The 21,669-nt window shown below is 44.5% G+C and overlaps 1 protein-coding gene across 1 annotated transcript; it reads right to left on the reverse strand.

Moving 5' to 3' along the window:
- Window positions 1-3,371: 3,371 nt before the first annotated feature.
- LOC137631118 (uncharacterized) lies at window positions 3,372-5,138 on the reverse strand. The gene has a single exon (XM_068362806.1). It carries the CDS (start codon window positions 5,136-5,138, stop codon window positions 3,372-3,374), a length of 1,767 nt encoding a protein of 588 aa, XP_068218907.1.
- Between the last annotated feature and the right edge of the window lie 16,531 nt (window positions 5,139-21,669).

Consider the following 21,669-nt stretch of genomic DNA (forward strand, 5'->3'; position numbering starts at 1 on the left):
ACTCCACAAGGCACTAGAAGAGTTGGAAGACCCAGGTCTACATGGCTGAGGACTATGGAGCGCAAAGTAAGAGATGATGACTTGAGAAGTATTGTATTATTAGCTCAAGATAGAGACGACTGGCGAAACCTAACCGAGGTCCTTTGTGTCAATAGGCCTAGGAGGAGATGAAGATGATTGAAGTTTTAGGTAGTTTGAGCGTTTCATCATACTGAAAAATATTCTCCCGATCTTTTTTTTCTTATTCAACTAGATATATTAATACCAACATATGCAGTATATTGAACATTCGTGCTTGTGGGTGTTGAATCCATTGAAAGTAGCATATAAAACTGAAAAAGTGCAACACAGCATAATGATGATCACCAATCCCCTAAAGCCCCTGTACACACACAGTTTTAACTGATCGGCCGACTGAGGAGGCGGGATTTAACCGGTTGGTTCAGGCCAGTTTGAGCGTGTATGGGGGTATATTGAACTAAAGGCAGGCCGGATAGGAAACCGGTTGAACTGAAACCATTGTCGAAAATATATCCATTGTCTGAATTGAGTGCCAGTTTGTACGTGTATGAAGGTGCTTGCAGTCCTAGTATAGCGTCAATGTAACACTAACTGTCGTAATGTCAACACCCAAGCCATCCGTCGCCCATGCAATGGCTATGTCCCGAGTGGATAAGTTATTTTGTTCTGAATTTATTTTTATTTTCAGAGTACAGTATACCCATCCCTTGAGAATGTAAAAAGTAAGGATTTTACTGACAGATATGAAAGTGCTGATAATATTATGAATATAATCATTTACATGTATATATATATATATATATATATATATATATATATATATATATATATATAAATTGTGACAGAAAAGTTTTTAGTGAGCCAGTACACCCTTAAGACCGATTTTAATCTTATAGACCATGAGGATGTTGGGGGTGTTCCTGCGAGGTCGGGAAGGAAACACGATCTTGAAATTAACGTAAGTTCTATTGAGAAGGTACAATACAAGAGTTAAATATAACAGGCAAGAAATACGTCTGCCTTGGGTGACGAACGATAATGCAAGCACACTGTGTGATCCCCAAGGCTGGGAAGTACATTGTTGCCATGTCTTCGGGGCATTGCCACACTTAATAATGTAATGAATAACTATGCATAATAACATGGTAATATAATGCATATACACATATGAGTACATAGGGGGTGTGTTTATTTACAAGAGACATATAATAAATGAGACATAAGAAATGGGAAACATAATATATTGCTTTAGGTATGATTATATGTTAACGTCAGTTAATGTAATGGTCTCACATTTTATATATCTACACCTCTCTCCCCCCTCGCGCTCGTAGTTCCATTCTCAAGCGAACTCTTTCTAATGAGCCTTTGAGATCTGCGTGAGAACACTTAGGGGTTAGAGACTAAGGACCTTTCTATGTCCGTGCAAGGGGCCACAGGTAAATGGGGGAGGGGGTCAACACCAGGTGTTGGCACTGGACGTAGAAAGCGGCGGTTACGCCACCAAACTCTGCCACTGGGAAGACGCACCTCATAGTCCCGTGATTTGCCGAAACCCATGATCACTCCAACCTTTTCCCATCGATTTGATGTCGGGTCTTGGATCCTTACTGTCTGACCTATTTCCAACTTGGGAAGTGGCCTGGCGTGTCGATCGTATTGTAGTTTCACTTGTTAAGCACGGGCAGCTGCACGGCCATCACAGTCCTCAGACTTGGCCTGCCATTCCTCTGAATAAGACTGTGGATGAGCAGGTACACAGGTACGGAGTGGGCGGCCATACAAAATCTGTGCTGGAGAGCGGCCTGTGAAGTTTGGAGTATTACGCAGTTCCAAGAGGCCTCGATCAAATTCTTCGCAGTCAATATTGCCAGAAGGTGCTGTCTTGAGAATTAAGTACTTAATGGCTTTTACAGAAGCTTCTGCATGGCCATTAGACTGCGGGTAATGTGGTGACGACATGATATGGTGGACACCCCATCTCATCATGAAATCTTGGAAGTCTTTGCTGGCGAATTGAAGGCCACCATCAGTCCTGAGACGAAGGGGAACAGAAGATACGTATGCTGTTGGAAGCAGTAGTGTCTCCGTTATATGGTATCACAACAGGCCACCCAGAGAGTCGATCGGTTACAACGAGGAAGGACTTCCCAGCGACACTGAAAAAGTCAGCTGAGACAGACTCAAAAGGCCTCGTAGGGTGGTCATCATTCAATAAGGGTTCCTGCTGAAGGCTAAGCTGCAACATTTGGCATGATTCACAAGCTCTGACAGTACTGGTGATGTCTGAATCAATTCCCGGCCAAAAAACGGTCTGTCTAGCATGTCCGTTTGTGGCTTCCACTCCTCGATGGCTATTGTGAAGACGAGCGAGAGTACAACGGCGGATGGCATCAGGGACGACACTTCTTGCTCCATAGAGAACCAGATCACCATCAGTCGAGAGAATTCCCTTAATTTCCAGAAAGGGAGTAACAACTGGTGTTGGTTATAGCGGCTTGATGGAAATCCCGAATTCACACAATTCACAAGATGGGTATATGATGGATCAGCTCTTCCTGCAGCTTGGAGTTCCTGAAGTGTCCTATCTGCATCTTGGGGCATAGAATCTTCTTCAGTGATGACAGCATCGACATTGACGATATATCTGACGTGTGTTGCAACATCAGCACAAGTGATATCATCTTCTGGAGTAGGCTGACCGACTGGAGCTCGAGATAAGGCATCTGGAATGCTGAGCTGCTTTCCAGCCTGCTACACTGCTGTGAATAGGTACGGTGAAATCTTTTCCTTGGGACGCTGAAGGCGAGGATTCTCCACTGCATCGAGTGTATAATGATTGAGAATTGGGATGAGTGGCCGATGATCAGTCATCAGGGTAAAATGCTGAAGACCAGCTAGATACAACCTACACTTAGACATAGCCCAGACCACAGCTAACAATTCTAGCTCTATAGTAGCGTAGCGGGACTCGGCATCTGTGAGGAAACGGGAGCCACATTGAACTAGTCGAAGTCTGCCATTACTATGGTCCTGTAGAAGGGCGTATCCAATTCCATATAGGCGAGAGGCATCAGTCTGGAGGATTACCGGCAATGCAGGATCAAAGGAGGCAAGGACTGGGGGGCTTACCAAGGCGGCCTTGACTCGACGAAATGCCTCGTCATGATCAGGAGTCCAAACGAATGCTCTCTTGGGGCTCATCAGAGGTCTTAGGGGCTGAGCTGTAGCAGCAATCTCAGGGGTAAATTCGGCCAACTGGTTCACTAAACCCATGAATAATCGAAGGTCAGTCAAATTGGTCGGAGTTGGAAAGTCCCGGATTGCACTGACTTTGCCAGGATCAGCTGCTATACCCTCTTCTGAGAGCTGATATCCACAAAAGGACACTTGAGATGCAGTAACCACAAACTTGTCTCTGTTGAGAGTAATCTTGAATTTGCGGCATCTATAAGCATCTCGTAGATTTGTTGAAGATGAGTGAAGTAATCTTCATCAGAAAGAAGTATGTCATCCACGACCTTTACACAGTTCTGCATTCCTTGAAGAGCCATATCACCGCGGAGACAGAAGGCATCCCCTGTAGCTGCAAAACCCATTGGGCCTCTGCAATGCTTGAAACGGCCGTATGGTGTAATGAAGGTTGTCAAGTGTTGGTCCTCTTCAGCAAATGCCATCTGCCAATATCCACATAAGGCATCTGCTGTAGTGAAATACCTAGCCTTCGAATTAACACTACAGATAGCAGCGAGCGGAGTTGGAGAAGGGTGGGTTGGTCGGGACACTTGGCTGTTGAGCTTAGTGAGGTCAATAGTGATACGGACACCTGAGTCCTTAGCTACTACGACAAGTGGGTGGCACCATTCTGAAGGTTCATCACCGGCAGGCTTGATAATTCCTTGGGTTACCATGGAGGCGAGTTCTTCCTTAACTTGATCGCAGAAAGCAAAGGGTATCTGGCGTGGAGTGTGGACAGCAAAGGGTACTGCACCATCCTTGAGGTGGATCCTCATTGGAGGACCGGTCATCGGCTGGAGTGGTGTTGTCTTGAGGTCTCCTTTGGTGACCAGAACATCCTTGAACTCCCGTAGAAAAAATTCTCTTGCCTCGGTAGGGGATGTGGTAGCAGAAAGGGGCAATTCCTTGCATCTTTTGACATGCTTAACTTCCAATATTGGCTTGGGAAAGTCCGGAGAACTAATTGCTAATTCCTTACAGTGGCTGTAAGACAACAATGGAGTTTGGACACTATCATGAACTTGTATAACAGCAGAACAGGACTGCTTACCCAGCATAAGAGTGGTTTGGAAGGTACCCAAAGCAGGTGTCATGGCTGAACCGTCGGCAGTTAGAGTTACAGTTGTAGGAAACGGCTTCAAACTACTCCTAGGTATCTTAAGTAGGTCAAGATGCTGGGATCCTACCACGGAGACTTCAGCGCCTGTGTCGGGTAACATCTGAATTTGGGATGTAACATCTCCATATGTTAGAAGAACACAGACAGGCTTAGGCGACTTGCCGAAAGTTTCGACTCGACGACAGCTGGACTTCTTTATGACCTTTGATTTACCTGACAATGGGGTAACTTTGTCACTTGAAGAGCCACCCTGTGTACTGTCATTTCTCTTTGTATTACAGTATTTATCGTAATGTCCCACATGGTTAGAAACTCGGTACTGTGCTGCATTGGCTGGGCACTTTGGAGTCCTGTCCCAATGACCTTGTCGACCGCAGTTCTTGCAGCTGCTTTCTAGGGCTGGGCAAACTTCGGAAGAATGGTGGTTACATGCACAACACTGGCAGGGATTGGCTGGTTTGGGTGGTGGGGTTGAAGAATGATTTTTACCACCTCCTTTCTGTTTCTTGTATGTTGAAACGACACGTAGCTGAGAGGTTGGTGCTCGAATGGCAGAAGTAGCCTTCCTGGCCGCCTCATATGAGCGACAAGTATTGACCACCTCCTGTAGTGAAGCTGTTGCATCAAGAGATATGAGTTTCTGGACAAGTTCCCCATCCCTGATACCCATAAGAATTATCATCTTCATTTGAGTTTCCTCATACACTGATGAATTCCCCAGACAGACGTCCACCTCTTCAGCTATATGCTTAAGTCGCATGTAAAAATCTGAAAAAGATTCTCCCTCAAACAGCTTGCAACTTAAGAGTTCTCTTCGGCGTAGGGCTTCGTTGCGTAGACTTTTCACGTGATCCTACAGCTCATCCAAGATCTCTTCTACTGTCTTGACTGTGTTGGGTGGAATATCCAGGGTTTGCTCCAAGATCCTCTGCGTCTCAAGAGTGAGGTACATTTTGAGCTGAATGAGTTGCTTCTCTCTAGGTAACTTGGATAAGTCCACCATGATGGAATAATCTTCCCATTGACGTCTCCATTTGCGAAAAACTTGAAAACTGGCATCTGCTTGAAGGGGAGGCGGGTTCTGGGTAATAGCTTTTTGAGGGGCAGTTATTACTGATGAACTTGAAGATAAAACAGTAGGTATTGACGACGTAGACGATGTATTGACTGAAAGGCTATGTGTGCTGTCAGGTTGGGAGGTAACAGGAAGCAACCTCTTCAACAATGCTGTAAAGCGACCACTTTCTTCCTGTCGACGTTGTTCGTCTTCTCTGGGTCGAAAATCCTCTTCTTGGCGCCTTCTTGCATTCTCTTATATTCGACATTGTTCAAAATACTTGATGAAATGAAGAAAATCGGATCCTGAAGCTGATTGAGGAGTTGTATAATGTGGGGTGAGTGGCGGTGGCAACTGGTACACTTCCTCACCAGTTAATCCACCGAGAGCTCCAACATTTGGATTAAATTCTTCCTCTACCTCTGCTTCTCGTATATCAGTAGATTCCTCGTGAAATTGCGATTCAGACATGGTTTATTATAAAAACCTTAACATTAACATATCAAGAAGGAATATGTAAGAAATAAAAGTTCAATTTTCCAAAATATTCAGAAATAATATAATTCTTACGAATATGTGCATATTATACTAAGTGTAGTTGTACGGTTCAGGTAGGGAGGGGGAGGAGTCTGTTCGACGAACAGTTACAGACTTACAGTAGTCCCCTCGGTGGCGTCATGGTCAGTTGCCCGGAAGCATTCAAAGTGAATAGACGTCAGTGTGCCGGTTTAGTTAAATTATGTGCTTAACTCGTTATTGTATTTAATTACGGGACAGCACATGAGGAGGTCACTTAACAGTCACTAAGGCACACTGCACTAAAAGGGTCTGCTTATAAGTCACTATGAGCAATGAACACTACACTTCCATGCACATGAAATGCACAATAAATCCATGGAGATTCACAGGGAGAGTAATGGCAGCTGTAATCTTCGTCTTGTGTTGCTTGAAAACTTGTAAAAGCACTCTCTTCTCACAAAATACTCACTGCGCCATGTTGGGGGTGTTCCTGCGAGGCTGGGAAGGAAACGCAATCTTGAAATTAACGTAAGTTCTATTGAGAAGGTGCAATACAAGAGTTAAATACAACAGGCAAGAAATACGTCTGCCTTGGGTGACAAACGATAATACAAGCACACTGTGTGATCCCCAAGGCTGGGAAGTACATTGTTGCCATGTCTTCAGGGCATTGCCACACTTAATAATGTAATGAATAACTATGCATAATAACATGGTAATATGATGCATATACACATATGAGTACATAGGGGGTGTATTTATTTACAAGAGACATATGATAAATGAGACATAATAGATGGGAAACATAATACATTGCTTTAGGTATGATTATATGTTAACGTCAGTTAATGTAACGGTCTCACATTTTATATATCTACAGAGGATAAATTTTCTTCTCTGATCAAAGAGTCTAAACTGCACACAAGGGCTCACACATCACTAATGTTGTTTGTCTAGTAACTCCTAGTCCACATGACGGAGGTTTACAATTTTAAGCTTGAAGGACCATGGGGTGGACTAATATAACTAGTATTTTATTTTTACTTGTTTTCTTCTTTTTATGTAGTATAAAAATGACACTGTTTCAACTTGTCCTTTTATTTACAAATTTCACCACTTAGATAATAGGAACAATAAACATAAGACACTGCTTAAATCAGGATCAGTTAGGTGGGAGTAGTTAGATCGATTCCAAGAGCAGAGCGAGGGCTTGTAGGCTGAACTCTGGCACCATTCTTAGTCTTTTTGGAGCCTCCCCTTAAAAATTATCATGGCCCCCAGGCAAAGACTTCTGATAGTGTAGAAGTAGGTCCTCCTCCTCCAAGGGTCACCTGGGAGGGATATCGGAGGGGGCGGAATTCATCTGCTAAAAGATCGGTGGGGTGAAGCTGTGAGGGGTGCCTTGAAAGTACCTCACTGTCCAGGACAATCTAAGGGGTGTCGGTGCTGGTAAATAGTGTGCACAAGATAGGTACTACCAAGAGTGGGGAGAGATAAAGGGTGTGATATGCAGGTGTTAAAGCTTTTTAGAAATGTAGAAAACATTAATATGGGTGCCTACTCTCTTTATAAATCTGGGAAGGGATTAACAATAGAGTGGATTAATTTCCCCAGAGGTCTAAGAGTCGTGAATGTTTTAACAATAGGCTTACATTAGGAGCTGGTCAACAGTGAGGGTCATAAGTCAACGTCTTAAGATATGAAGGGTGTGGAATGCAGGTGTTAAACTGGGAAGGGCTGAGTATGTTGGTAATTTCCCTTGAGAACTAAAGTGTTTGGAGCGTTTAATAATAGAGATCTGTTCAACAATGGACGTAGGGTGTGGAAAGGCAAGTGTTAATCTTTGACCATGGAGGTTGGATGTTTAGAGGACCCAAGTCAACATTTAGCCATATGTAGTAAGAATCCTCTGGGGATCACACACCTGGGCAAGGTGCGTAGTAAGGTGGGGATAAAACAAATAAAATTCAAGTAACAAAATGACCATGCTTGTCTGAGAATTAACAATGCAGGTGTGGAAACAAAATCTTGAGTTTAACAGGCAGTGAAAGAATAAAGATTGCTGTAGATGGTAGAAGTTGACATACGGTAGGAATAAGTTTCAGCTAGTCATAAAAAAGGTAAATCTATAAATGTTAATTAAGAGTAAAAAGCTTAAATTGCTTATGTTAAGAATATTCACTTAGGTTTTAACAAATATTATCAACTTTATATGAGCACTAAACATAAATGATTTAATAAAATTAATTTCCCAAAAGATTAATTACATGCAAATTTATTGTGAATAATTATAAAAATACTTTCCTCTTTCTATTAGTTTTTGTTAATTTCTCTCTTTTTCTCTGGAAAGAATTGTAAAATGCTCGAAATTTTTTATGAATTTTGGAAATCTAGCTAACAAGAAGAGGCAACTAAGGGCAAAGGTAGGGAAAGGTGCAAAAGATTTTTGACGTCTTTCTCGGAAGAGTCTGCCTCTTGCCGGAGGATCTGAGCTTGCAAATCTGTGTGGTGGCTGGATCTAGCAGAGGGCTGGCTGGCCGCCATGGTGGACTGACTGACAAAGGGTCAGTGCAGTGAAGCAATTGATTAGAGTATTGGGGGCTGGGTGGGATTTCAGGTGAGCTGGTTGGTGGCTCAGGCAGTTCGGCTGCCGGGTGGTTAACATAGCGTTGCAGCTGGCCGCAAAGTAGAGGGTTGTTGGTGGCTGAGGCAGCACAACTGTTGTCGGGTCAGCGCTGTGAGCTTATTGAGCTGAGTTCAGCGAATTAGGTGCCTACCCAAGCGGTATGGTTGTGGGGCGGTCAACATGGCTTAGCAGGTGGTTAGAGAGTAGAGAGCTAATCAGCAGCTATGGGGTTATGACTGTTGGAAGTCAACACTTTAAGCTGACTAAGTTGAGTTCAGTGGGTTAGGTGGCCATTCAGGCGTTGTGGCTGTCAGACAGTAAACGTGACTTGGCAGCTGGTTAGAGTGTAAAGAGCTTGTCGGTAGATGTGGCGATAAGATTATTAGCGGGTCAGAGCTTTGAGATTACTAAACCAAGTTCAGAGGATTAGGTGGTCGTTTATGTGGAGTGGCCATCGGCCGGTCAACACAGCTTGGCAGCTGGTTAGAAAGTAGAGAGCTAATCGGCAGCGGTGGAGCTATGACTGTTGGCAGCTCATCACTGTGAGCTGACTGAGGACTGGTGGCTGCTCAGGAGGCGTGCCCATCGGGCAGTCAACGCAGCATGGCGGTTGGTTAGAGAGTAGAGAACTAGTCGGTGGTCGTAGCGGCCGTAGCAGCATGACTGTTAGAGGGTCAATTTAATGAACTGAATTGGCAGAGTCCAGAATATTAGGTGACCGCTCAGGCGGCGTGGCCCTTAGTGTGGTCAACGGAGCTTGGCGGTTACTTAGAGAATGGAGAACTAGTCGGCGGCCTTGGTGAAGGTTCTCCATACACTGAGGTCCATAGTACTCCTGCCGCAAAACTATGAAGTACTACTGGTACCAACTGAGGGTGGATAAGAGTTGTCGGAGAAGCGTTGGAGCGGACAGAGTTGGCGGGCATATTCTGCCTTGGCGTAACACAAGGTGGGTAAGTCATGTGTAACTATCCTTGACAGGTTGAATTTAAAGGGTTGAGCAGCAAATCACTGAACAAGTGATTATTTCTGTCAGGTTAGAGCAGCAAATCACAGAATATGTGATTGGAAGCTGCATGAATCACGAATGTGATGGTACTTAGGCTAGGGCTTCAAGGGCTATGCAGCAAATCACAGAAAATGTGATATGAATCTTCATGATTCACGAATCTGAGGGTACTTTTGTTACGGGTTGGGAAGCAAATCACAGAATGTTATTGGAGGCTACATGATTCAGGAAAGTGTCATTACTTAGGTTAGGCTTTTACTGGTTACGCAGTAATTCAAAAAATGTGTGATTAGAGGCTGCCTGAATCATGAATGTGATGACATTTATATTAAGGTTTTAAGGTTTGAGTAATAAGTCTCTGGGCCACGAATTACGGAATATGTGACTGGGGGATGAAATCACGAATGTGATTGTAGGGGTAATTGGTTTGAGTAGCGTATAATAGACTATGCTATTTGGGGTACATGAATCACATGTGTGGTTAGGTTAGAGCAGCATATCAAGGAATATGTGATGGGAGGCTGCATGAATCACGTGTGAATAGTCTTAGGATTGTATTATGTCATAGCACGTAACATGTGCGGTAGAGAACTTTCGTTTATTAACAAGGGAGGTTTGTGTTAAGATTACTCTCGATTCGAGAGAAGTCTTAGTGACAATGAGGCTTAAATGAACTGTTACATTTGGCTTACAGGTAAGATTTTTTTCTCTCCTTTTAACGAAAGGTAATGGCTGATAGGTAACAATTTCTTTTAAGAAAAAAGCAGGGAACCTTTAAAAATACACTTCATTTATTATATGTTTTTCGAGATGTGTTGAATTCGTTAAAAATACATTTTACCCACTTGTATGTAAGAAATAGATTTCTTTTATCACCTTAGCGGTAAATTATACAAAAAAGATCACTAAAAAACGGATTTTGAGTGAAGCGAAAAATCTATTTTTGGGTGAGATACCCATGACGTCCTGATGGAAGGTTCCTTCAGTAGCTTCCTAGGATATATTTAACTACAGTGGATATTCCCAGAGAATTAAACTAAAGGTTATCACAGAATTCTAACTTCTGGTGCGAGTACCCTAAAGGTTTCCCTCTAGGATATCGTATATCAACAGGGGACGCATGTATCAACACGCCACATAGCTATCTACACCCCATATAGAGTTAACGCTTCGATATGGAAAGGTGGCTGAGTAACTGAGGAGCCGTTCCACAGTTACACTCATCCGTGGCTGCTTTTGGTACTCGAGACGTAAACAAACGGGCGCCATTGCTAAATGACGTCACGTCCGTCCTCATCCTGAGCTTAGCTTCTGCTAATCTCCATGATACAGCAGGTCAGGGAGGGGCATGAAAGGCTGAACTAGAATAGACGGGAGGGGCCATCAGGACGTCATGGCTATCTCACCCAAAAATAGATTTTTCGCTTCGCTCAAAATCCGTTTTTTGGGCTCAAGCCATGACGTCCTGATGGAAGTGTAGCAGAGAATTAATGTATCGTGGAAATTTTTCCCCTTTATAATGCAAGTGCCAAGGGCTTCGAACAGTATTATAGAACATGTCCTTACCAGAGATTTTATGATGAACTAGCTTCCTGCCCCCCTGGCAGGGAAGTCCTGGTGGACAATAGGAACATCTCGAAGCGATCATTGAAGAGCTACTCACCCTGCGGAGAGTTCACGCTGGACTCGGAGACAAGACTAAGATTAATATTCGGGTAGAAATATTATCAAGCATAGGTAAGTAAATAACATTTACTACTCCCCTTGGAGGAGAGATCGATCTGGTCTCGGAGACAGGACAAAGGTTAATATTCGAATAGGAATATCATCAAGGCATGAGTGAGCATATAACATAATTACATATATTATTCTTCTAATTTTTCAGGGAAAAAAAGGGGTAAATGAAACTATAACAATCGAATATTTCTTGATAAAGAATAGGAGCAGAGAGAGACGCACATGGAATAGAATAGACATTTTATTTCTAAGATTGCAGATCATTATGGTAGTAATTACAATAATGAATATAGAGTTTATCTACAATAATAAAAGAATAATGTACATAGAAAATAAAGACTTTAATCTTGATTCTGAAAAGAAAATTTACTTTTTAGAAACACAAGTTCCAGAGGAACATCAGTCTTTTTCAAAGGAAACACATCATGCCCTAGGGCATGTGGCACTCATGTAAAGTCTATGACATTTCACCTTGGTGAGAACAGTCTATTAGAAACACTAAGTGTCCATTGAATCACTATGTATCACAAAAGGGCAACACAGGCACCCGTAGAGTTAAAGTCCCAAGTAACTCACTGTTCTATGCAGAGTTAAACAGCAGGTTTCATAACACTACCTGCAGCTGCCACGAAATGCTTAACTTCGTGCACTTGTCTTGCGTAGTGCTTGAAGAAAACGCGCGATGATTTCCAGCCTGTAAAGCTCTTGAGGCTTTCGAAATCCATACTCTGGAAGAAGTTCAGAGAAGAAGCGACTTTTCTAGGATCGTGACCTGCGGGTGTACTGTCAGGATCCGCTCTGCGAATAAAGTAGGTGATTTTCGCTCTTAGTTGTTTCAGTGAACAGGTCGCTACCCGATGTTTCTCCTTTGAAGAGTTGTCCTCCACCGAAGTCTGAAGTTCTTCGAAGATAGACCTTAAGACTCTCCACTGGGCATAGAGAGACATCCTCCTTCAGGAGCAGATTCTCCAAGGGCCCCATCTCTTGGTGGGTAGTTCATTCTTAGCGAGAAACGTTGGATCGGGGAAGAGGGTAAGCTCTCCTGTCTCTGCGAACAGGATATGACCCTCTTCTCTTGATAATGCCACTATTTCACTGACTCGGGCTCTCGAGGCGAGAGCAAAAAGGAAGATAACTTTTTGAGTCAAGTCTTTCAGAGGGCACGAATCGTTGTCCAGGCTAGAAGAAAAATGGAGCACCTTGTCCAGGGACCAGGAGATAGGTTTTGGTGGGGGTGCTGGGCGTAGTCTAGCGCATGCCTTTGGCAGTTTATTGAAGATATCACTGGACAGATCAATCTGGAAGGCATATAGGAGTGGTCTAGTCAAGGCCGATTTGCAGGTGGAATTCGTGTTGGCTGCTAAGCCTTGTCCATGAAGGTGAATGAAGAAGGACATACAAAAATCAATGGTGATTTCCGTAAGAGACCCACTTTCTCCAGGAAGATTCGTATTGCCGTCTGGTAGATTCAGTCTTGTATTCCTCGAGTGAAGTATCCGTGTGGATGTTGATTGATGGAGGCGGGTGTTGAAGAGGAATGGACCTTTTCAGGATCTTTGCTTCTGACCACGGCTTCAAGAGTAAGCGAAGTCTGTTTGGAAGCCGTCTCTTGAGGTCTCTTCGAGCGATGGATGCAAAACGTCTCCAGACTCCCGCGGCATCCTTTAGCTGTGCACGAAGCACTGGGTTTGTCACAGAGGCGAACTGTAGAGAGCCGAGGACTTGTTCCTGCTGTTGTCTTGAGATCCATTTGGATTTTAGAAGCCTTCTGACAGACCCTGCTATTTCCTTCCTTTTCTTCTGTGGGATGGAAAGGCGATGTGACTGAAGATCCCAATGGAATCCCAACCATTGGAACTGCTGAGCTGGAGAGAGGCGAGATTTCTCGGCGTTTATCTTGAAGCCCAGATGCTCTAGGAACTGGGTGACTTTGTTGCAGGCTCTCACACAATATTCGGGCGATGTCGACCAGACTAACCAGTCGTCTAGGTAGGCCATCACTTGGACGCCCTGAAGACGGAGCTGTTGGACAATTGCGTCTGCCAGCTTGGTGAAGATCCGTGGAGCCACGTTGAGCCCGAAGGGCATGGCCCTGAAGGCGTAACTTTTCCTTTGGAGTCGAAATCCTAGGTAGGAGGAAGCGTAATGATTCATTGGGATGTGCCAGTAGGCATCCGCCAGGTCTATGGAGACCGTGTAGGCCCTTTGAGGCAGAAGGGTCCTTATTTGTTGCAGAGTCAGCATCTTGAATTTGTTGTTTGCAATGAGCTTGTTGAGAGGGGATAAGTCTAGAATGACTCTCTCTGAGTTTGTTGGAGTCTTTCTTGGGAATGCAAAAGAGTCTCCCTTGGAACCTGGTTGACTTTACTCTCCTGATCACCTTCTTGTTTAAGAGTTCCAGGCCATATTCTTCCAGGAGGGGGGTAGACTGTTGGGAGAATTGCTGGAAGGCTGGGGGTGGTTGAGTCCAGCTCCAGCCCAGTCCCTTCTTGACGATGCTGTGTGCCCAGGGATCGAAGGTCCAACGATCCTGGAATTGGCGGAGTCTTCCTCCCACTGGAAGCACATCATTGCTTCTGGTGTCACGAGGGTTTGCCACCTCGGCCGCTAGTTCCCCTTCCTCCTCTGCCTCTGGAGGGACGGCGAGAAGAATCTCTGCCAGAGCCTCTGCCTGAGCCCCTACCTCTGGGACGAAAGGTAGTCGAGTGTTGCTCGTATGCAGGGGTGAAGACCGGCGATTGCGACACCACCGGTTGGGGGACCAACTGAAAGGTCTGTTGCGGCTGCGTAGCCACTTGGGGAGTACCGGGACCCGGAAACTGTTGTCTCTGTTGACGTTGCTGGGGTTTGGGCTTTGAAGCTTTCCTCTTAGGCTGAGGGCCATCATCCTGAGAGGACTTCCTCTTACGGGACATGCCCCACTTATGGAGAAGGTTCCTATTCTCCGTGGCAGCTTTGTCCACTATCTCTTTCACCAAGGTAGATGGGAAGAGATACTTGCCCCAGATATTGGAGGAAATCAGCCTCCGGGGTTCGTGTTTCACTGTCGCGTTAGCAAACACGAATTCACGACAGGCTCTGCGAGCCCTAGTGAAGCTATATAGGTCCTTGGTTACAGTCGCCAGGTGCGACTTAGCTAGGACCATATAAAAGTCCGGGACTCTAGTATCCCCGGCCATGAGTTCAAGCTGTACCTAGTGGGACAGTGACGCGGTGAGTCTCTCCTTCGTATCCTGTTCCCTACGAAGGAGGTGATCGTTCAGCCTTGGGAGGTCCTCATTGAATTTACGACCGGCTACATCAGGCTCCAGTTTTCCTACCGTGAAGGTCGACTGGATGTCTTTCCAGTGCCTATCATCGGAGGGAAGAGTAATGGAGAAGGGTCTGCACTCCTCCAGTGCAGGGCAAGGTTTCCCTTCCTCCACTGCCTTTATGACTGCTGTGAAGGCCTTTTCGATGAAGGGGAAGGTCGCAGAATTTGGCGCAGCGAAGGTTGGATGCTTCTTGCTAAGCGCCGGCATCTTGGAGTTAGTGAAACCCCTACTCTTCACCGCCTGAGCTAACATAGCTTGGGCCTTCGCGAGATCGAACACAATAACTTCCTTTGGTTCGGTCTCCTCCTTTGAGGCTGGTTCAGACCTGAGCCGGACGTAACAGTCCGGATAAGCCTCGAAATTTGGGAAGAACTCCACTTCTTCCAGCAAGATAGAGCCAACCCTTTCACTGATGTAAATCTTGCCAGTTGTAATTGGCATATGCTCGGCGTATCTCCATGGGTTAGCTTCCGAGCAGGTGGGGAGGTCCTTAACCGAAATCCTTTTCGGTTGTTTGAAGCTGACGAGAGTCGTCCGGAATTGTTCCTGAATTTCTCGTAGCTTCTTTTCCATGAGGGCTTCAAGCATCTTGAAGACCTCTTGAGTGGCCGATGGAAGAGGGTCCGGGGTGGCTGAAGTCGAAGGAATAGGTTCCTCGGACGGTGCAGGAGTTGCTGGGGGAGCAGGAGCGACCTCGGTATCCGAATCAGGGTATTCCACCTGATCTTCCTCATAGTCGAGTTCCTCGCCCATGAGGTTCTTCTCCGTCTCTTCCGACACTTCCGACATACATTCCACGTTGTCGGAATCAAGATGGCACTCACGCATGGACAACATCAGGTTCCACCACGATCTGGACGGTGGGGATCTGATCACGGGGGACCACTGAATCTTTTGATGCTTTTGGGAAAAGCAAGGCCCTCAAGTCTTTGTTGGGAAGATACGGTCCAATGGCGTTCTTCTGGAAGCCACGCACCCATTTGCGTAGCTTCTCCCTAGCAATTTCCCTTGCCTCCGCAGAAGGAGGATCGTCGAACACCTCGACAAGAAGACTTTTGCAGACTGTACAGCTCTGCGGGTCCCAATACTTCAAGTCGCCTTTCTTGGCGGCGCAGGGGGTGTGGGTCCGGCACGCCTTGTGCCCGTAGAAGTCCGGGCGCTTCACCCCGCAGAAGTTACTCTCACACTTCAGATACTCCTCCTGTAAAAGAAAGAGATCATGAGTACATGGAAGGCATAAGAATGACTTACATTACTCTAAAATTAAGGATAACTTAATCTAAAATTAAGAATAACTTAACTATAAGAACATATTAATGCTTAAGATTAATGAGCGGGAAAGGAAGTAGATAGACACATACTTGTGAATCCCGCCCAGACGGTTACCGTAACCTTATCCGTAGACAATTCCTTTGTGCCCGAAGGTCACAATGAGGGAAATCCGTATGGATGAGCCAAGCTAGGCTTTTAACAGGAATTGTCCACAGAGTGAAATAGGGTCTGAGACCACTCAGATCCCTGGGGGAGAGGGGGCATAGGATAAACCCCTTATTAAATGTAGGTTCCGGCAATCGACTGCACTAAGATACACAGAGTATGCTGGAATTATTGTAATGTGCAATCAAACAGCATAGCCACAATCTTGGATGGTAAGACAATACCTATATGGAAGTGGCCAAGCCCTCTGGCTGCAGTATATTGAATGTCGGCATGTTGCCGGCAGCCAGGGAAGGGGTACATGTCCCTTAACGTCTCATGAGGGTTTCGGCAGACCGACGGTACACCGGAGGCCGGTCCTGCAGGGTGGAAGGCATCAATGCAGACACACTGAGTATCTATAAGGATAATACCATAGTGGCGACCGCCGGCACAGTGGCGGGTCGTCGGCAGGGGGCGGCGACTCCGGCAGCCGAAGGCTGACGGCATGGTGAGCCTTGGATCAATTCATAAGATAGATGTGTATATGGTTATATACCTATATTGCCGGCAATCAATGCCGGCATGTGGGTGGCCGACTCCGAAAGGCAGCCGGCTGTTACTAGGTAAAACGAAGGGTGGGACGTCGGCGGTAAGTCGACGGAAGGCGGCAGCCTCCGGTACACGGAAGGCTGACGAGACGGCAAGGGACCGGCACCAGGATAGAGAGAGAGAAAGGTAAGGAGGTATGGAAGGGGGAAGATCCTATACCCCTCCGGCATCCCTCCGGAGAGAGTGCACTCATGATAGGAGTGGATACAGTGAACCCTCGCTACTTCGCGGTTCGACCATCGCGGATTCACCACTTCGCGGGTTTTTCCCATAACCCATATATATATACATATCGCGGATTTTCCGGAAAATTCGAAAATACCGCGAAATCTGAAGACCCCCAAATACAATATTTTGTTACCTGTAATTCCATTAATACTGTAATTAGTAATATCTGCTCTTACTGATTGTTCATTGCATTACATATGATATATAATTCAGCACAGAAAGAAATAAAACACGAAAAGAGAATGTGATCATACGATAATACAGTACTGTATACAGTACGTAGTAAAATTAAATCGAACATGAAACGCAAATCAGATGCAGTCATACCATATTAGAATGGTGTAAGGCTGCTGATGGCTACTATACTACAAATGTAATGGATGTGCATCTTTTCCATGATTCTTTTGTATGTACAGTATACGTACGTAGTACTGCATCCAATAATATTCTTTGTTGCAAAAATCACATTTCGAATAAGCGTACGAGAGAGAGAGAGAGAGAGAGAGAGAGAGAGAGAGAGAGAGAGAGAGAGAGAGAGAGACATCCTACAAAAGAATAAAATAGCATACGTAAAGCTATTACGTGTATTATTATTGTTATTATTATTATTATGGTTGTTGTTGTTAATAAAATTATTATTGTTATTATTATTATCATTATTATTATTATTATTACTGTATTATTATCATACGATAATTCAGTACTGTATACAGTATGTAGTAAAATTAAATCGAACACGAAACGCAAATCAGATGCAGTCATACAATATTAGAATGGTGTAAGGCTGCTGATGGCTACTACTGTACGTACTACAAATGTAATGGATGTGCTTCTTTTCCATGAATCTTTTGTATGTATACGTACGTAGTACAGTACTGCATCCAATAATATTCTTTGTTGTAAAAATCACATTTCGAATAAGCGTACGAGAGAGAGAGAGAGAGAGAGAGAGAGAGAGAGAGAGAGAGAGACATCCTACAAAAGAATAAAATACTGTAGCATACGTAAAGCTATTATTATTATTGTTATTATTATTGTTGTTGTTGTTAGTAAAATTATGATTGTTATTATTATTATCATTATTATTATTATTATTATTACAGTACTGTACTGTATTATTATCATTATTCATTATTATTATTATTAATACGTACGTACGGTATGCACGGGGTATCTTGTATGAGTTGGTAACCTACGCATCATATACTGTAAGACGGGTTGTGATTGGTTCAAGCGCTGATAGATGACGAATCAGAACTCAAGTTTTGTTATCTAGCCTGTGATTGGTGTTTTGCCATCATCTCCAGCTTCCAGCATCTAGGTTCTCGCGGGCCCGGGTCGTCCACTCTCTGTTCCCGCGTATCGCTGAGTAGACGTTCTTAAGTTTATGAAGTTTAATCTGTGCTGTGTGCGACCTTTTTAAGTTGAACTTTTTGTCAAATCCTACTGTACAATGTCTCCCAAGCGTTCTGCTTCTACTAAGGCTGGTAGTGAGCCTAAACGCCACCGAAGGATGATGACGATTGCTGAGAAGGTTACGCTTCTCGATATGTTAAAAGATGGTAGAAGTTACGCGTCCGCTGCGCGCCATTTTGGGATCAACGAATCTACTGTTCGCTATATCAAGAAGGACGAGGCGAACATTAGAAAGACAGCTGCAATCACCTTTAGCAGATCAGCGAAGCGAGTCGTTACAACGCGTAATAAAACGATCGTACGCATGGAAGGTGCTTTAGCTGTGTGGATTGCCGACTGCCGGAAGAAGAACATAGCCTTGGATACGAACACCATCCGAACAAAGGCTTTGAGCTTGTATGAGAATTTTGCTGCAAAGGAACCTCAAGACGACGACGGCAACCATGCTGAAGAAGATGATGATGCAGATGATCCTCAACCAGGGACATCCACTGATTCCCAGCCTCAGAAACGTTTTTCCGCCAGCAAAGGATAGTTCGCGAAGTTTCAGAAACGCTTCGCTCTGAAAAGCGTTTCCCTGCATGGCGAAGCTGCTTCGGCTGACACTACCGCTGCTGAAACTTACACGAACCAGACATTCAAGAATATTATCGCCGAAGGTGGATACAAGCCGGAACAAGTCTTTAATATGGATGAGACCGGCTTGTTTTGGAAGAGAATGCCGTCGCGAACTTTCCTGTTCAAAGAGGAAGCCAAAGCCTCTGGCTTTAAAGCATTCAAGGATCGCGTTACCCTCGTGATGTGTGGCAATGCTGCTGGATTTTTGCTAAAGCCGGGGCTTATTTATAAGTCGAAAAATCCTCGCGCTTTGAAAAATAAAAATAAGAATCTCCTTCCCGTGTACTGGATGCATAATCAAAAAGCATGGATTACGAAGATGCCTGCCTCCAACTGGTTCCATCAGTGTTTTATCCCGCAAGTCAGCAAATATCTCTTAGAGAAGGGCTTGCCATTCAAGATCCTTCTCCTTATGGATAACGCTGGTGGACACGCAACTGACCTGTCGCATGAGGGCATTCAGGTTGAGTTCCTGCCACCCAACACCACGTCATTAATTCAACCGATGGACCAGGGGGTTATCAGGGCGTTCAAGGCCCTCTACACGAAGAACACCTTGGCGGACCTCGTTGCGTGTGTGGATGCTGCCCAAGATAATGAGGATGAAGATTTTAACTTGAAGGCGTACTGGCGGCAGTACACCATAGCCACGTGCCTGCAGAATATTCAGAAGGCACTTCAAGAGATGAAACCTGCAACTGTGAATGCGAGCTGGAAGAAGTTGTGGCCCCAGATTGTTTACGACGACGAGGGATTTACACCTGCTGAAATCCAACACTCTGCAATACGCAAATCTGTGCAGTTGGCTGCCATAATTGGAGGTGACGGGTTTGGCGACATGACGACTGAAGACGTCGACGAGTTGTTGGACTGCCATTCCCAGCCCCTAACTGACGCAAACCTAGAAGACCTGACGAAATCGGCAAGCGAAGAAGAGAGTGAAACCCAGGAAGAGACCCAAGAAAATGTCGAAGAAACAGGCTTAACATTAGAACGGCTTGCCAAGGCCTGCAACCATGCGAAGGAGTTGAAAGAAATGTTGCAAGAGTGGGACGAGGATATGGTTCGGTCGATGCAATTCTGCAACAAGATCGATGAAGACATGACTCCCTACAAGATGCTCTTAGATCGAAAAAAGAAGCAGCGGCAACAACTTCCGATCACAATGTTCTTCCAGCCTCGCAAAAAAGAGCCAGTTCCTCCTGCTAGTACGCCTTGGGAAGAAATTGTAGAAGTTTCCCAGGAAGAAGTTGAAGAGGTGTCCCAGGAAAAGACACCTCCGTCTGAAGAGACGTAAAATACTACCTGGCTGCACAGTAGAACACATCATCAGCTTCATCATCATCATTTCTACTGTGCAGCAAATTCATCGCCATCATCATTCAAGTTTTTCTTGAACTTCTTTCGTGGTGAGTACAGTAACAATCTTTATTTTTTACTTTAATATTCTCACATTCTAAAACTGTATTTGTGCCTGTTTTATAGTTTAGTACTGTACGTACTGTATGCATTAAGTTAAAGGGAAGGTTTTAAAAGTCTACATGTTGTAACCTATCATATTTTTTTTGTTTAAAATTTACATTTACGTACGTAAAACAATCTCTCTCTCTCTCTCTCTCTCTCTCTCTCTCTCTCTCTCTCTCTCTCTCTCTCTCTCTCTCGTAAATTGATTTTTTTTGTTTAAAATTTACATTTACAGTACGTACGTGAAACAATCTCTCTCTCTCTCTCTCTCTCTCTCTCTCTCTCTCTCTCTCTCTCTCTCTCTCGTAAATTGTTTTCCTGCTTTGCTACGTACAATATGTACTGTACAGTACTGTATGATTTTATATAGATACGGTAAATTATATTTGTAAGGTAACATATTTTGTAAATGCTTTTACTGTAAATACTGTACTGTATCATTATTTATCACTATCATCATGCGCGTTAAATGCCTTGTTTGTTCTGAGCGTGGTTATTTACTGAGAGTACAGTACTTTATGACGCCGTCGTTTCAGGCGGCGTCATAAAGAAAAACATTTCATTTGGAAGTCCTAAGAAAAATAAAGTAAAACATTGGTAATAAAAAAATCAACATACTGTATAATCAATATAATCAATGCAAAAACTAACCTATACATATATGTGTACACTAAATGAGTTTGTTTCTTCATTATGATCAGAGATGAACGTAAACAAAACATTGGTTGCCATTTTTTATCGTGCTTTTTAGGTGTTTAGGAAACGCATGATATAAAATCGCCTTTAATATTTGTGCCTGTTTTAGTTTAGGGTGCTGTAGTACATGCATTAAGTGTTCTGTACATTAAAGGGTGGTTTGTTAACAGTACTACGTACAAGGGAAGGTTTTAAAAGTCCGAATATACATGTTAAATAAATAGGTAAATATGATGTCACTACTTCGCGGATTTTCACCTATCGCGGCCGCGTCTGGAACCTATCTACCGCGATAGACGAGGGTTCACTGTACTCCTAACATCCGGCAGCAGAGAGCCGGCAGGTGGCCGGGTGCCTGTGGTAACCCAAGGGAGGGATGGAGGGCACTCAAAGAGGGGGAATCCCCCGCCGGCAGGACCGCCGCCGGCAACCACCCCCATAGAACGCTATGAAGGGTAAGTGTACCAGAGCGGCCAGCTAGCAGGAGAACAAGTTAGCCCTACCACTCCACCCAAGAGAGGAGTTGTAGAACTAAGGACAGAGGTGTGTAGGCAAGCCTACACCAAAGGGATAGGTGGG

This window comes from Palaemon carinicauda, chromosome 1 (genome assembly GCF_036898095.1).
Source record: "Palaemon carinicauda isolate YSFRI2023 chromosome 1, ASM3689809v2, whole genome shotgun sequence".
NCBI lineage: Eukaryota > Metazoa > Arthropoda > Malacostraca > Decapoda > Palaemonidae > Palaemon > Palaemon carinicauda.

Excerpts from the sequence above, each read along its gene's own strand:
- LOC137631118 (XM_068362806.1), bottom strand. The coding sequence starts at position 5,138 with ATGCGACTTAAGCATATAGCTGAAGAGGTGGACGTCTGTCTGGGGAAT.